This window comes from Glycine max, chromosome 3, assembly GCF_000004515.6.
Source record: "Glycine max cultivar Williams 82 chromosome 3, Glycine_max_v4.0, whole genome shotgun sequence".
Lineage (NCBI taxonomy): Eukaryota > Viridiplantae > Streptophyta > Magnoliopsida > Fabales > Fabaceae > Glycine > Glycine max.
The window spans coordinates 29,818,396-29,834,555 of record NC_016090.4 but is presented as its reverse complement, the minus strand read 5'-3'; the positions used below and the strand labels follow the sequence as shown (position 1 = coordinate 29,834,555).

The 16,160-nt window shown below is 33.4% G+C and overlaps 1 protein-coding gene and 1 pseudogene across 1 annotated transcript; both read left to right on the top strand.

The window, feature by feature from the left end:
- The first annotated feature begins 478 nt into the window (after window positions 1-478).
- Window positions 479-10,509, top strand: LOC100811276 (2-alkenal reductase (NADP(+)-dependent)-like; annotated as a pseudogene).
- A 1,151-nt stretch (window positions 10,510-11,660) lies between these two features.
- Window positions 11,661-14,487, top strand: LOC100782930 (uncharacterized). Its single transcript, XM_003520329.5, has 4 exons — window positions 11,661-11,816; window positions 12,940-13,063; window positions 13,168-13,240; window positions 14,004-14,487. The coding sequence occupies exons 1-4, from the start codon at window positions 11,768-11,770 to the stop codon at window positions 14,265-14,267; spliced, it is 510 nt and encodes a 169-aa protein (XP_003520377.2). The 5' UTR covers window positions 11,661-11,767; the 3' UTR covers window positions 14,268-14,487.
- Window positions 14,488-16,160: the final 1,673 nt, after the last annotated feature.

The following is a 16,160-nucleotide window of genomic DNA, read 5'->3' as shown; positions in this document are numbered from 1 at the left end:
GGGACCACTTTTACCGTTTAGATTTTATTCCACAGGAGAATTCAGTTAATTTTTAAATTTTTTTATTAGTTAAAAAATTTATTTAATTAATTATTGGATGAATATATTTTTTTAGTAGTCATTTTTTAAACACTACTTGCAATAATATTTTTTAAAATACTAGTTTTTACTTTCTAGTTTTTTTTTCTTACATTTTTATCTTTAATATATTTAACAAATTTCATAATTATCTTTTTTAAATAAATTATGAATTTATTTTTTGTCATGTTATACTTTTTAATTATTTTAACATTAATTTTACTGAACATTTAATAAGTTAATGTTTTAACTTCTAACTACTTATTATCAACTTTCCTCTAGATAACTTTTTAAGTTTTAATTAATTTTTCTGTTAATTTTATGGTACATGAAGTTGGCTTATCCTTTTGTCTATAAATTGAACTGAATTAAGACTCAACAACCCAGTTGAGTAACTAGGATGACACAAGTGAGGAACAAGCAAGGGCTTCTAAGGGACTATGCCACTGGTTTTCCCAAAGAATCAGACATGAACGTTGTTGAAAGTGTCATAACTTTAAAGCTTCCTAAAGATTCTAACGAGGTTCTGCTAAAAAATCTCTATCTATTTGTCTTGTGATCCATACATGCGACCTATCATGACCAAGGACACTACTGACGCAAAATTAGGAGCCTGCACCCCTGGCTTTGTAAGTCATGAAAATTATTATTATTATTATTATTATTATTTTCAAATTTGTAATTTTAGCTCCTAAACTAAATTTTGACTAAGTATTTGAACTTTTCCGTTATCACTTTTATTTTTTTTTGTTAAGTAACAATGATGATGTTAAAATTTGTTAACAACCAAGTAAATTGTTATGTTATTGAAAAGTTTGATAATATAATTATGTGTAATTTTTGTTAAAAAAAATTAAATTTTTAATCCCTTATAAAAAAATAGTTTACCTTGGTTGTCTATCATGGAATTATCAATGTCACTATTAAATCATTACTCATTAATTAACATTCTAACCTGATTAATGATTAACTCTCTTACTTAATAATAAGGACTAAAATGAGAGAAAAAGTTCAAGTACTTTGATGCAGTCAAATTTAGATTAGGAACTAAAATAAAAAAATTTAAAAAGAATTAGGAACCAAAAAATTAATAAACCCTATTATTATTTTACTTAAATATATTTTTTATTCTTAATATATTAGTTTTTTATGTTTTGACATTTATAAAATTATTATTTTAAATAGTTATAAAAAATTTCTTTTACAAGAACAGAAGCCAAAAAAACAATATTAGAAAGACTAAAAAATAAAAAGACAAAAATAAAAAAAATAAAAATGTATAATAGCCATAGTAATTTCTTTTTATTTTGGTTATTCTTATTTTGTTTAGTTCTTGCAACATATCTATTTTTTGTTTTATTTAATGTAAACAAAATTTACATTCTCAACTAATAAAAAATATTAGATATAACTTTGAAAATAATAATTATAAAAGTCAATAAAATAATTATAATAAAATAATTATATAATATATATGACGATTAAGGATCGAATAACATTCACATATTCACATTTTATACACAATTTATTCATGACATTTTATTATATATTTAGCGACTTCTGATATGTTGATTTATATATTATCAAAATATTAAATGATTGGCTTAATGATATTTAATGTATAAAAAATATTAAAAAGAGTAACTTTACTTTCTAGAGTAACTCAATACCCCGATTTCGTTCTCTGCATACTAGGATTCGTTCTTTTGAGGGAAAAGAGAGCGGAAAAAAATATAAATAAACAGTAAAATAATGTTAGATTTACACTTTCATCTTCTACTTTAATTCAAAACTTTTATTTTAATGTGCGTTATCTTCATTTCTTTTCACTATACCTAACAGACCTAAGTGTCTCACATGAAAATGCATCAAGACAAGTGTTTGCCAACTACTATTTTATAGTTTCTGTGCTGTCTTGATTATACGGGTTTATTTGGTTCAAGAAGGTTTTTTATGTGTTTTTTTTCCTTTCTGTTTTCACTAAAAATTTCAAAAATATTTTATTATTTTAACTTTATTCCTAATTATTTCTAAAGAATTGCATAAAGAAATATTTTCACTAATTAAATTCTTTAATATTTTCGTGTTGTTGTACTGTGCGGATGGTGTATTGAAAAATATGATTTTAACATTTCAATTTTTCATAGGCCCAAACAGGTGAAAAATAAATAAACTTTTGTATTTTTTTAAAACAATTCAGTATCAGAAAGACAGAAATGAGAACGCCGAGGTTTAAAGGGTTTTGCTGTTTTGTGAAACTACAATGGTTTGTATAACACAGTTTGATCAAAATTGCAATCAATCAAGGAATTTGCATTATTGAAAATACATTTTTTTCCTTCCAAAAGTACATTTTAACCATAAATAAATGTAGCCACTAAGTGTTGAATAATCGCAGCCATTAACAGGATATGGTGTGTCTAAAGTCCTAGAATCTGGACACCCAGATTACAAGAATGATTTAGAGTGGGGGATTACTAAATGGGAAGAGTACAGCTTAGTCTCCTCAACTCAAATACTTTTTAAAATTGAGCACACTGATGTCTCACTTTCCTACTATACTGAAATTCTTGGTATGTATTCAACAATTTCAACTTATATTGATTCTTAGCTAAGCCTGATCTTGATGTGATAAATGGCTCCTTTCTTTGTCTATATCATTAAGATATAGTGGAATTCTTGGTATGTCTTCATAGTAGAGACTTACTTTTTTGGTGCATGGAAGTATAGATTAGTGAAAGGCACACCCTTTTACAAGCCTAGACCACTAACCTCAGCGAAGGTTTATAGTGGAATTTACATATCGCCTGATTTGAGATTCGAACTAAAGTCACAGCTAGTGTGAGGGGAGAACTCGACCATATGTGTAAATCCCTAAACTTTTTTTTCGAAAATAGGTAAAAATATGAAACTATCCACATAAAAGGTGTAGTTTAAAAACTATTTAGGAAACATGGGTGATATTGATGTTTTACATGAATTATATTACAACGAATGTAAAAAGTCAAAATAAATCTGCTATGTCCTGCCAATAGTTTTCAAACTACACCTTTTATGTAAATAGTTTTTTATTTTTACCTTTTTTCGTAAAAAAGTCCAATCCCTGTTGGCACCGAGGAGACTTATTTTATACCTTATTCATTAAAATATCTGCTTAACCATCTTTGGATTGGAAATCAAAATTAAATGACCTTTGTATTCATTTGGACAGATAGCATACTAGTCCTTTAATATCTTTTACCGTCATGTCTATGATAAAGTGATAAACTCCTCTAGTTATGGCATTTATATTGTACTATATTATATTTGTTGTTTTAGCATACATTCTGTTTATTCACAAAAAATCTTAGCAAACTTATGGATGTTAGGCTCATAGTTTTGTCTTTTTGGTATGGCTTATGATCCATGTTATTTTCTTCTTTGAACACATGTATGGCTTGGATGACTGCTTATGTCGGTTTCTTTGAAGTAGGTTCTCCCAAGAAAGGAAAGTGTTTTCATTTCAGCTACCTCTGGAGCAGTTGGTCAATGATAAGCATAAGTATAAGCCACACATCACCAAGGTGTTCACCTGCAAACACCCAAGGGGTGCAAACCACCCAACAGTTACAACCCACCCAAAGGGTGCAAGGTCAGAAGATGTGAATCAAGGGGACATGACCCTTGGGAACAGTCACAACCAACCGAAAGGGGACATGACCCTTGAGAACAGTCACAACCAATCGAAAAAATGTGAATCAAGGGGACATGACCCTTAGGAACAGTCACAACCAACCATTATGATCCACCCAAGGGGTGCAAGGTCAGGAGATGCAAATCAAGGGGGCATGACCCTTGGGATCATTCACAACCATTCAGAATAGTTGTGTCCATTAGATGTAGTATAATAGAAGTAAACCAGAATGGGCAAGGCACTCGGGGAATTAGGAAGAATCTGAATTGTGGAGAGACAGGCTCTCGAAAACCTGTGTAATAAAATATCTCAAATTATCTATAAATTTATGTTTCATCTTTTCAAATCTGTCCCATTTTTACCTATTCTTATCAAGTTGGTATCAGAGCACTGATCCGGTGCTTGTTTCCAACAATGGTGACAGCTCGATTTAATTTTGAAAATCCAGACACAATGGAGAGAATTTTGGAGATGTTAATGGCGGACCGACAAAATCAAGTTGCAAAACGACAACAACTCAAAACATGATTTGCGGGCCTAGAAGCCATGATGGAAAATTTGTCCAAGCATTCAGATGATGGCACACCCAAAGGTTCCATCAATAGAGAAGAGACATCCAAAAACCATGCCGGTGAAGGAAAAATAGAACGATGGAGAAAATTGGAAATCCCCATATATGATGGGACATATGATGCTTATAGTTGGATAAATAAATTGGAACACTTCTTTCAAATGAGAGATATACTGGAAGAAGAGAAAATTCAAGCAATAATGGTGGCGCTAGATGGAAAGGCACTATCTTGGTTCCAATGGTGGGAGACTTGCAATTCTGATATTGGATGGGGCGATTTCAAAGTTTCCATTCTTGAAAGATTCCAAACTTCAGCCACTCTCAACCCTTTTTTCGCCCTCCTTGCACTTAAACAAGAAGAAATGGTGGAAGAGTACATTGAGAAATTCGAAAAGTTTGCAGGAATGCTAAAAAATGTTGGTGAAAAACATTTAAAGAACATTTTTGTGAACAGATTGAAGGAAGACATTGGGGCAGAAATCAAACTCTACGAACCCCCCACTTTATCAATCATGGTCAAGAAGGCATTACTGACCGAGCAGAAGAATAGAGCAATTTGGAAGGTGGGACCAAATGTTGCTTCAAACTCAATTTCAAAAGTCAATAAATACCTCTTACCGAAATCCATCCTATACGAAGACTGATACTTATGGTATGAGTCAGAAAGGTGGAGGAAAAAGTAATGGCCCTTCTAATTCTTTCACTAGCAGTACATCCGTGAACACACCAGAAAACAGCAACCGACCCAAAGGATTTCAACGATTAATCGAAGCAGAGCTTCAAGAGAAGAGGAAGAAAGGGGGATGTTTCCGCTGTAACGAAAAATGGAGCACCTCTCATGTATGCAGAAATAAACAACTTCAAATAATGTTAGTAACAGATAAAGATGATGCTGAAGACTCCGAAAAGGAACCCAAACCAGAAATTGGAGAAACACCCCAATTATCCATGAATAGTATTGTGGGATTTACTTCTCGACAATCCTTAAAGGTTTGGGGAAATATTGATGATCACAAAGTTAAAGTATTGATAGATTGCGGTGCCACCCATAACTTCATTTCCAAGGAACTGGTGGAAAAATTACAATTAAAGGTGGATGACACTCCGTCATACGTGGTAGAAGTTGGAGATGGACACAAAATTAAATGCAAGGGAGTATGTAGAGAAGTTCGCCTGAAAGTGCAAGAAGTACCGGTACAGCAGCAATTCTTCTTGTTTGGCCTCGAAGGCATAGATATGGTTTTAGGTACGGATTGGTTAGCAAGCTTAGGAGAGATTAGAGCTAACTTTGAAGAACAAACGTTGGTCCTCAAGATTGATGGCAGAAAGGTGATTATAAAGGGAGAACCTGAACTTTTAAAGAAAGACGTCTCACTTAAATCTATGTTGAAAGCTTTGCATCAGGGAAAAGGGTTCCTTATCGACTATCACCACATTCAAACAAAGATAGATTAGAAGGATACAATTCCACCAAAATTAAAAAAAGGTGCTACATGATTTCCCCTCTATCTTTGAACCTACAAAAGGACTTCCTCCGCAACGACGTCAGGACCATGTCATTCACCTTAAAGAAGGAGCCCAAATAGCAACTATCAGACCATACAGGTATCCTCACTATCAGAAAGCAGAAATTGAAAAATTGGTTGCTGAAAAGTTAGAAGCAGGAATCTTCAACCGTCCACGAGTCCTTATTCCAGTCTTGTCATATTAGTCAGAAAAAAAAAGACAGCAATTGGCGATTTTGTGTAGATTACAGAGCTTTGAACAAAATCACCATTCTCGACAAATTTCCCATCCCAGTAATTTAAGAGTTGTTGGACGAGATAGGAGGGGCTAGCATATTTTCAAAGCTGGATTTAAGATCTGGATACCACCAAATCAGAATGAAGGAAGATACATTGCAAAAACCGCTTTCCGCACACATGAAGGCCACTATGAATTTATGGTACTTCCCTTTGGACTTACTAACACACCATCTTCTTTTCAATCATTAACGAATGAAGTTTTAAGGCCAGTACTTCAAAAATACGTTTTAGTATTCTTTGATGATATCCTAATATATAGCCCTTCCATGGAAGAACATAAGCAACACCTACGAAATGTATTGACATTGTTGCAACAAAGTGAATTAAAGATCAACGACAAGAAATGCTCCTTCGGCCAAGCAAACTTGGAATATCTAGGACATGTTATTTCCGCTGGAGGTGTATCCGTAGATCCTCTGAAGTTGGAAGCAATGACATTATGGCCTATGCCTAAGAATGTCACCAGCTTAAGGGGATTCTTAGGCCTTACTGGCTATTATAGGAGGTTTGTTCATAATTATGGAAAAATAGCAAGGCCATTGACCAACCTGTTGAAGAAAAATGCCTTCCAATGGAGTCCAGAGGCACAAATTGCCTTCAAACAACTTAAGCAAGCCATGACCAGTTCGCCTACATTAACAGTACCTGACTTTTCAAAGCCTTTTATGGTTGAAACTGATGCTTGTGGAACTGGATTAGGAGTGGTTCTAATGCAAGAAGAAAGGCCCTTAGCCTTTTGGAGCACTACCATATCCAAAAGAAACCAAAGGAAATCGGTGTATGATCGCGAACTGATGGCAATAGTGAAAGCGGTCCAAAAATGGCAACACTACTTACTCGGAAACCATTTTATCATCAAAACTGACCAAAAAAGTTTGAAATTTTTGACAGAACAGAGGATGCTCAGTGAGGAACAATACAAATGGATTTCCAAATTGGCAGGATATGATTTTGAAATACAGTACAAGCCAGGGAAGGAAAATTCTACTGCCGATGCCCTTTCCAGGAGAAGTTCTTATTGTGCCATGACAGTCTTACAAATTCCAGATTTCAAGGAATGGACAGAAGAGATCAAACCAGATGGCAAGTTACAAAAAATCATGCAAGACCTGATTATTGATCCCGCATCTCATATAGGCTATACTTTGAGGGATCAAAAGTTATTTTACAAGGAGAAATTGGTGCTATCCAAATCTTCCTCCCGGATTCCAATCATTTTGAAATAATTTCATTCATCATTGGTAGGAGGACATTCAGGTATCTTCAGAACTTACAAAAGAATAGCAAGTATAGTGTATTGGGAAGGCATGAAAACCGATATCAAGAATTTCATTGCTGCTTGCAAAGTCTGTCAAAGAAACAAAAGCGACAACTTGTCTCTAGCAGGATTGCTATAGCCATTACCCATTCCTACTCAAGTATGGACAAATATTTCTATGGATTTTATTGGAGGACTGCCCAAATCCAAGGGGAAGGATACAATCCTGGTGGTGGTTGACCGACTCACTAAGTATGCCCACTTCATACCATTAGGACATCCTTTCACCGCTACCGAAGTAGTTGGAGTTTTTCTACAGGAAATTGTAAGATTGCATGGATTTTCGTCTTCCATTGTTTCAGATCGTGACCCTTTATTTTTAAGCAACTTCTGGAATGCCCTTTTTACAGCAGCAGGTACACAACTTATGTTCAGTTCAGCATATCATCCCCAAATTGACGGGCAGACAAAAGTTGTCAACCAATGCTTGGAAGTTTATTTATGGTGCTTAACTGGAACAAAGCCTAATAAATGGGCTTCTTGTCTTCCATGAGCAGAATTTTTGTTTAACACTAATTATAACGCTTCAAGCAAGATATCTCCTTTCAAAGCTTTGTATGGACATGATCCCCCTCACATTCTCAAGGGATCCACCATTCCTTCCTGCCTTGAAGAAGTCAATAAACTAACAATTGCTCGGGATGAATTATTGGCTACTCTAAGAGAAAATTTGTTGAAGTCTCAAGATATCATGCAAGCAAATACCAACAAACGCCGTCGGGACATAGAATATGCAGTCGGTGATTGGGTGTTCTTGAAGATACAACCTTACAGGAAAAGATCCTCGGCTAAAAGGATTAATGAAAAACTCTCCCCTCGGTTTTATGGTCCTTTCCAGGTGTTAAATAACGTGGTTGTTGTTGCTTATAAGTTGGATCTTCCATCTCACAGTAAAATTCATTCGGTCTTTCATGTCTCTCTCCTCAAGAAAGCCATTGGTGACTCGTTCCAGTCCCAACCTTTACCACCTATGTTATCTGAGGATCAGGAATTACAAGCTTATCCAGATTCTATTTTAGATATTCATGAATTACAACCTGACAACGTGAAAGTTTTAATTCAATGGCAAAATCTCCCTCCTAGTGAAAATAGTTGGGACTCTGTGGCTAAATTACAAGAGGTTTTTCCAACTTATCACCTTGAGGACAAGGTGAGTCTTTTAGGCGGGGCTATTGATAAGCATAAGCATAAGCCACACATCACCAAGGTGTACACCCGCAAACACCCAAGGGGTGCAAACCACCCAATAGTTACAACCCACCCAAAAGGTGTAAACCACCCAATAGTTACGATTCACCCAAGGGGTGCAAGGTTAGAAGATGTGAATCAAGGGGACATGACCCTTGGGAACAGTCACAACCAACCATTATGATCCGCCCAAGGGGTGCAAGGTCAGGAGATGCGAATCAAGGGGGCATGACCCTTGGGAACAATCACAACCATTCATAATAGTTGTGTCCATTAGATGTAATAAATAGAAGTAAACCAGAATGGGCAAGGCACTCGGGGAATTAGGAAGAATCTGAATTGTGGAGAGACAGGCTCTCGAAAACCTGTGTAATAAAATATCTCAAATTATCTATAAATTTTTGTTCTATCTTTTCAAATCTGTTTCATTTTTATCTATTCTTATCAGTCAACTTGTGGGGCAGTTTGCTAAATGGACTGGTTGTTATGTTGTTGGAAGTGCTGGAAGTAAAGAGAAGGTATTTCTCAAATTTTTAATGTCATAGGTGCCTGCATAAATGATAAATTAGCATAAAATGTTATGTACCTTTGATATTTCGTCTGGTGTTTAAAGTACTATATATTTTGAATTAGTGTATTTACAATAATAATGGTCAAAGTGTTTTCCACTAGGAGGGTTTGAATTAGGCTATGTATGTTACAGAAATACTCTTTCAAAATTCCAAGCTTTGGGAATTTGTTCTCTTGATTATGAAGTCCCTTGACAATGCAAACTGAGACATGCTTCATAATTTTGGGATTTTCCAAGATTGTAGGTAGAATTAAAGTACATAATTTTCTTTTGAAAAAAGGAGCATATTATGATTTATGCCATAAATCAAAAGTTACACTCTGATGTTTTATTATAATACAGAAATTTGCATTACTTGGTGGATCTGTGTTCTTGTTTATATGCAAAGTACTACTCTAACTATCGAACTCCAACTCTTCCAATATATTACCAATAAACAATGAGTTTATGATCAGAAATTTAACCGAGACTAACGAAAGTACTTGCACCTTCTCATCAATTTTGGAATAGGAACATGTTTTCTTAGAAAAGGGTATGATTAAAAAGGCCAGAAATCCATCCTGTTTAAGATTTGGAGACCAGCAAAAAATATGTAGGCCATGTTTGATTTCTATTTTCAAAAGTTGTTTATAGTTTTTGAAATCATGAATAAATCTCTGTAAAATCAGCTCAGCCAATCCCTCAATCGTTCTCTCATTAAATGTATATCTATTGCACCAAGGTGGATCTCTTGAATAAATTTGGATTTGATGAAGCTTTCAACTACAAAGAAGAACTAGACCTCAATGCTACTTTGAAAAGGTTGGTATTTAACAGTTTGTGGCAGGGAAAATTTCATTTGCATTGTTTATCGCCTTTAAAAGTTTAGTCACTACACATAGTAACATGATACACACAAGTGACAGTGAATATCAATTAACAAATCAGGTACTTTCCAGAAGGCATTGACATTTACTTTGAGAATGTTGGGGGCAAGACAATCGATGCTGTGCTCTTGAACATGAGAGTCCATGGCAGAATACCTGTGTGTGGAATGATCTCACAGTACAATCCTACTCAATTAGATGGTGTAACAAATTTGGCAAATCTCATATTTAAGCGAGTGAAAATGGAAGATCTCCTTGTAAATGATTTCTATCATTTATATCCAAAATTCTTGGAGTTTGTCCAGACTCATATTAGAGAAGGGAAGGTTGTGTATGTGGAAGGCATTGTGAGGGCCTTGAGAATGGACCTGCAGCGTTGGTTGGCCTCTTTAGCGACTGCAATGTTGGTAAACAAGTGCTTATTTTTGCTCAGGAATGAATGCAAATGCTTTTGTTTGTTGTTTTTGTGTTGAATAATGAGTATGGCCCTAGCAGTCATCTTACTCATTTCTGGTGTTTGTGTTAGTCTTGTGGGCAAATTTTAGTTGAAAATTGAAATGTAATTCCCTTTGGTAACATTTTATGACAAAGCCTTTTGTGTATGCAATATTAATACTTCTGAATTTCATGTCATGAAGATGATAATAGAAAGTAATTTTTATGAGCAAATAGCAACATTCACCCTTTTCCAGGTTTGGTAAACTGACACTCAAAGAACACTCTACCCTCATCACATAAAATTAACCCTAGTGAAATCTGTTATAATATGGTAACAGAAATACACTACTTTACATGTTGCAAGGGTTCAACTGTTGAAGCCTCGAAGGAAGAAACGAGGCTTAAAATAACTCAAATGAACATAAAACAACACTACATCTATCTTAGACAACATGGTCAATCTATAGAGGAAGTAAACAGAGGCATGATATTGGCACCCCTTGTGAGGCAGAAAATCAAGAGCACAATTATCTTATGGGAGTTTTTGTCATTGTAATATACTATTTTTTTTATTTTGATGCTTGTAAATTTTTTGTTTTTTAAATAGTCCTTCTAATTTTTATTTTTATTTTAGCTTCGGTCCTTGTTGTTTTGTCTTGGTCCTTATGATATATGTATTATCTCATTTCTGACCTTATAATATATAAATCGTTTATTTTTAATCTTTATCAAATATTTTTTAAGAAGCTAATTCGAAATAAATTAAACAAAATATTATAGGAACTAAAATAAAAGAATAATAATATAATATAAGAATTAAAAAAAAATAAGAATCAAAACAAAAAATAAATAAATTTCCAAGTAACATTTTCAAAAAAAAATTATAAAGACTAAAATAAAAAAAAGTAAATGTATTACCAGAAATAAAACATATTTAATTACTATTATCATTAATAAAGATAATTACTTGGTGTACATATTTCATATTCTTAAATAATCTTTCAATATATATAATTATTTTTATTTCTTTTTAAACCTTTAAAATGTAACTATTAATTTCTACTTTCTTTAGCTATTTTTTTTCTTTTTTCTCTTTTATTTTTAAAAAAGTAACCTTGGTTGAGATGTTTGGTGTTGCGGGTTTCCCGGGTGACTTGTTAGCTGAAAACAAGAATATCGACCATCATCATCAAGTCTTAAGTTCAAAGCTAACTCATGAAACTCACACAGAACACAACACAAGCTAGTTGGAGTGAGATATGTTTGGTATCCTATCATGGATGGGACGATTCTTCATCAAGTTACAAGGTATTATTATTGTTGTTGCTTCTAAAAAAACTGCACCCTTGTGCAGTTAATTATTCATCCTATGCCTTTATCTTTGTTACGTTTTTTTGTTGTTATTTTAGTACAAAATATAACATTTTTTTTCGCTGTTAAGATTTCATGCAGTTTGGTTTAAGCTGCCGATCAGTGCTTATTGATCACTTTCCTCTTTCATGCCTTTATCTTTGTTGCCTTTTGCTCTGTTGTTTCATTACCTGATCTTCAGTTCCTGCACCCTTTTCATTCTTCCACTTCCTTCATTTCTTCTCTTCTTCAGATCAAGATTCTCTACAGTTAAAATGTATGTTAATTAACTGCAAAGATCTTTAACCTTAATTTTTTTTTTTAAATTAAATAAAGCATCATGTTGATTTTAAAAACTTATGCACCTTTGGATTATAGCTTCATGAGCTACATATCAATTTTAAGCTCTAGAGAATCCAACTTTGGTAAAATACTAATAATAAGAGAGATGTTCAATTCGTATGTTTGATTTCTGCTGGAGATTGAGCTTTGAGTTTGCTTTTAAATTGGGAAGTTGCATAAATCCCTTTACAGGATTTGTTTGTTTATTGAATCGTCTTTTGGATGTTTGTACTCTTGAAGTCTAAACTCGTGCCATTTTGAGATAAATTGTGGTATAATAATTTGTTCCTTCACTTCCATTCCATAAACACTGCATTGCCTGTGATTTCAATGCCAGAATGTAAGAAGCTTATAGTTGGATCCGATTAATCAACCCTTAATTTTCTCAACAAGGACCGAGACTACTTTAATTTATTCTGTAAAATGAGTTGATCACTTTAGAGGAATCAAATCCCTTAGAGTTTAAATACTTCAATTTTAACTTTTCAGACTAACCCTTAAATTATTAATGGATTTTGTTATGCATAATTGGTATTTCAATAAACTCACTTCCTTGATGGTTGAAAACATTCTTCCTGAATATGAGGTTACTGGATTTAATGGTAACTTAGGTTTTATGCCTTCATTAACTGGACATGACATTCTTGCATATGTAAATGTAAGATACAGCATATTAAACATAGCATACAGTTGAGTGGTCAAGTTGTAGTGCTCAATGCCTTTGCTTGTGTTTACACAGGTAAGGAGTGGAGGAAAAGGCAAATAAGAAAGATAACAGATCGAGTTTTTGACCGAGTAAAGAATCCAGCACAAAATAATTTGAGATTTGGAGATCTGTATATTGCTATTTTACTTGTGTACAAGTAAGAAGCCTGTGTTTTACATTTTGGTGACATTGATAATATGTTTCTGAAATGCTGAATAAATTTGATTAGCCCTTCTAAAAGTGATCTGTTTTACATTGTAGTGATATCAACAAGTATATTCCCGGCCCCCATTTTGATCCTCCGTCAAAAGACAGAATAAAACAAGTCATCACGGTAATTTAATGTGTCATAATGGGATCAAACTAAGTATTCTATCTACTTAAAAGTATGAAAATTTTACACTGGAAATAAATCTATGCAATAGTGTTTTCTGTTTTAACCTTGTAATACACTATATACAGTTTTCATCTCTTTAATAATAGGTTACTAATTCGTTTACTTCAATTTAATGGCAATGGAGAGTTTGAATATGAGAAGCAATCCTGGTTGTTCATCTATTAACTTGTTTATGGTAGAGTTTTGGGTTCATTTGATAGATAGTTGTGTCAACATGGAAAATTTGAGACATAGTTTTGGGTTCATTTTGGAAATTTGGATGCAGAAATTCTTCTATTTTGTAGAAATTGCATAATGCATGCTAGTTTGTTAATTTCTGAGATGCAAGCCAAAATTAGACTGAGCATGCCATTGCACAAATAATCAAAGGTGTTCTGTACTTTCCATTAGAGCTTTATTATACCTTCAACAAGCTAGCTGTTGCGATCTATATACGAGGCCTTATCATTCTTTTCAATCGGAATCAACATGGAAATTTTTTATTGTGCAAGTTGAAAGGCTCATTTTCATTTTTCTATAAATCTTCTTTCTCTTTGTGCTTACCTATGTTAAAATTCAACTCTCCTAAGATAAGCTATATGTACAACTTTGTTAAGGCCAACAGAATTTGTCAATTGCTTCAACTATATTGAATTTTTTTTCCTGCATATTATAATTAATGGTATGTTGGAATTTAGTGTGATTCATAACAAATTTGCAGTTCTGTGATGACAATGAGGATGGCCAAATTAACCGTGACGAATTTTTTGGTTTCTTCGAGCAAATGGCACCCGAAACATTCAATGTTGTTCGTAGAAAACTTGTTGCCACTTTGGTTGCAACACCAACAGTTGCTGCAGTAACAAAGAAAGCTACTGAACGAGTCCCAGTTGTTGGGAAACTGGTGCAATGGTTACCCAAAGCAGTTTATGCTTTCCTTATGACAATTGCAGCTGTGTTGTACCAAGAGGATTCTGCACACTAGCCACTTCGCACATGTTTTTTTATGCAGAATGATATAATTCTCTTGATTGTACTCATTGGATGGACACTGTTTCCATGTTGTTTAAAAAATGGCAGTTGATAGAAACAATTGGTTCCGTATGGTATTTTCGAAGAAAGTCCAAATCTTGATTTTTCTGTCAAAGGATATGCTACACATGTAATGAACTGTCTTCAATGAAATTGCAAATTATTTCTTTTCCTTGACTCATGTCTTTATGATTTCTATCATTACTTTGATCTAACTGATAAATATGTCAAATACTCAAATGAAACCTCACAGGAGCTCATCTGGCTGAAGACTGTCTTCTTAATAGTTTTCATACCTTACATTGTATAAATTTTACTTTTCTTGTAGCATGGTAGGAATAACATGCATTAGGAGTTGATTGGTGCATATGTATCGATGGAGTAACATCAGAGGTGCCCAGTTGTGATAGATGGATAAGATTATCATCAGTATGTGATGCCCTTGAAAAATTCTGACTGCAGGGGATATTTGGTATGGCTAATTTAAATGAAGCTAATTTCGTCTTCTAAATTTTCTTTCCTCAATTATTTGGAATTTGCTTTGTAAGAAAGGTAAAGTAGATTTTCATATTCCTGCATTTTATTTTCTTGCTTCACACACTCCCTCAATGTTTCTTGCTCAAGTAAGGAATAAGAAGCTTCGGACTCTATTGTCTATTGACTCATTTTTTTTACCATTACAAATTTACAATTGATAAGTATTTTTGCTTCCAGTTTAGTGCTATTTTGATTTTAGCTGGTGTTCTTGGTTTTACTATTTTAATTTTTGGTGGAAAGTGGGTTGTAGCTTGGCTGTGCTCAATTGGGTTGCATTTTTCTCTTGTGCCTTAAAGAGGAAGGAAATGACTTTATTCGGAGCCAAGATTCTTTTATGCATACTACTCTTGATGTTGCTTTTCATTCCCTTTCAAAATTTAGCACAAATTGTTTGCAAATCTATATATTTAGGTATTGCATGGATATGTTGTTTTTGAGCCTTACAAGAGTCAAAGGAGTTAACTAGAGGGAAAGCTGTCAACAAAAAGAGCATTAGAGACTTCATTGAAGGCTTATTAGATATTCCAAAAGAAGCAAATTGATGGATCTATTAAAGTTACCACCGGATACTTACATTGGAGCATCGGTTGAATTGGCCAGAACCGTGGAAAATGAAGTTAATATTGCAAATGGAATGAAAATCTTGGAAACAAATGGTTGAAATAGTTTTCTCAAGAGTTAATGAGAGACTACTTGCCAAGGTAATTTAATTTGCAATGTATAATCATTATCAATGGCCACTAGTAGTTATTATATGAACTTTTGTTATTTGAGAAAGAGAAATATGACATGGTATTCCCTGGTTGTGAATAACTAGTGATGTGGAATGATATTAACTTCATTTTCTTGTATCTGACACACAAATTGTCTTGTAGAGTTTGAAGTGTCAAACATGAACCGTAATGCTATCCTATTTGATCACAAGTCCATACATATGTTACGTGAATGAAAAAAACATCTCTTAAAGAGAGGTTAATGAGAGATTAATCTTAACTTTTGGTTAAAGGATAAAAGATACCTGATTTATCCAAAAATAATATGAATGACTACAGTGTACTCTAAAAAAAATGATTACACTTATATCTTTTACTTCATACCTGGTTTTGTGGTATCATTATTTTTAGGAGATAAAATACTTTTATAAATTCTGAATATTTTTAAAGATAACATGGGTTTAAATAAATATACGTGCCTCCTTACCAAAAAAAATTAGAAACCTTTCCAAAAAAATAAATATACGTGTCATAATTTAACTTGTTTAGAGAACTAATTATGTTTTCTAACAAAAAAAAAACATCAATTGTTAGAC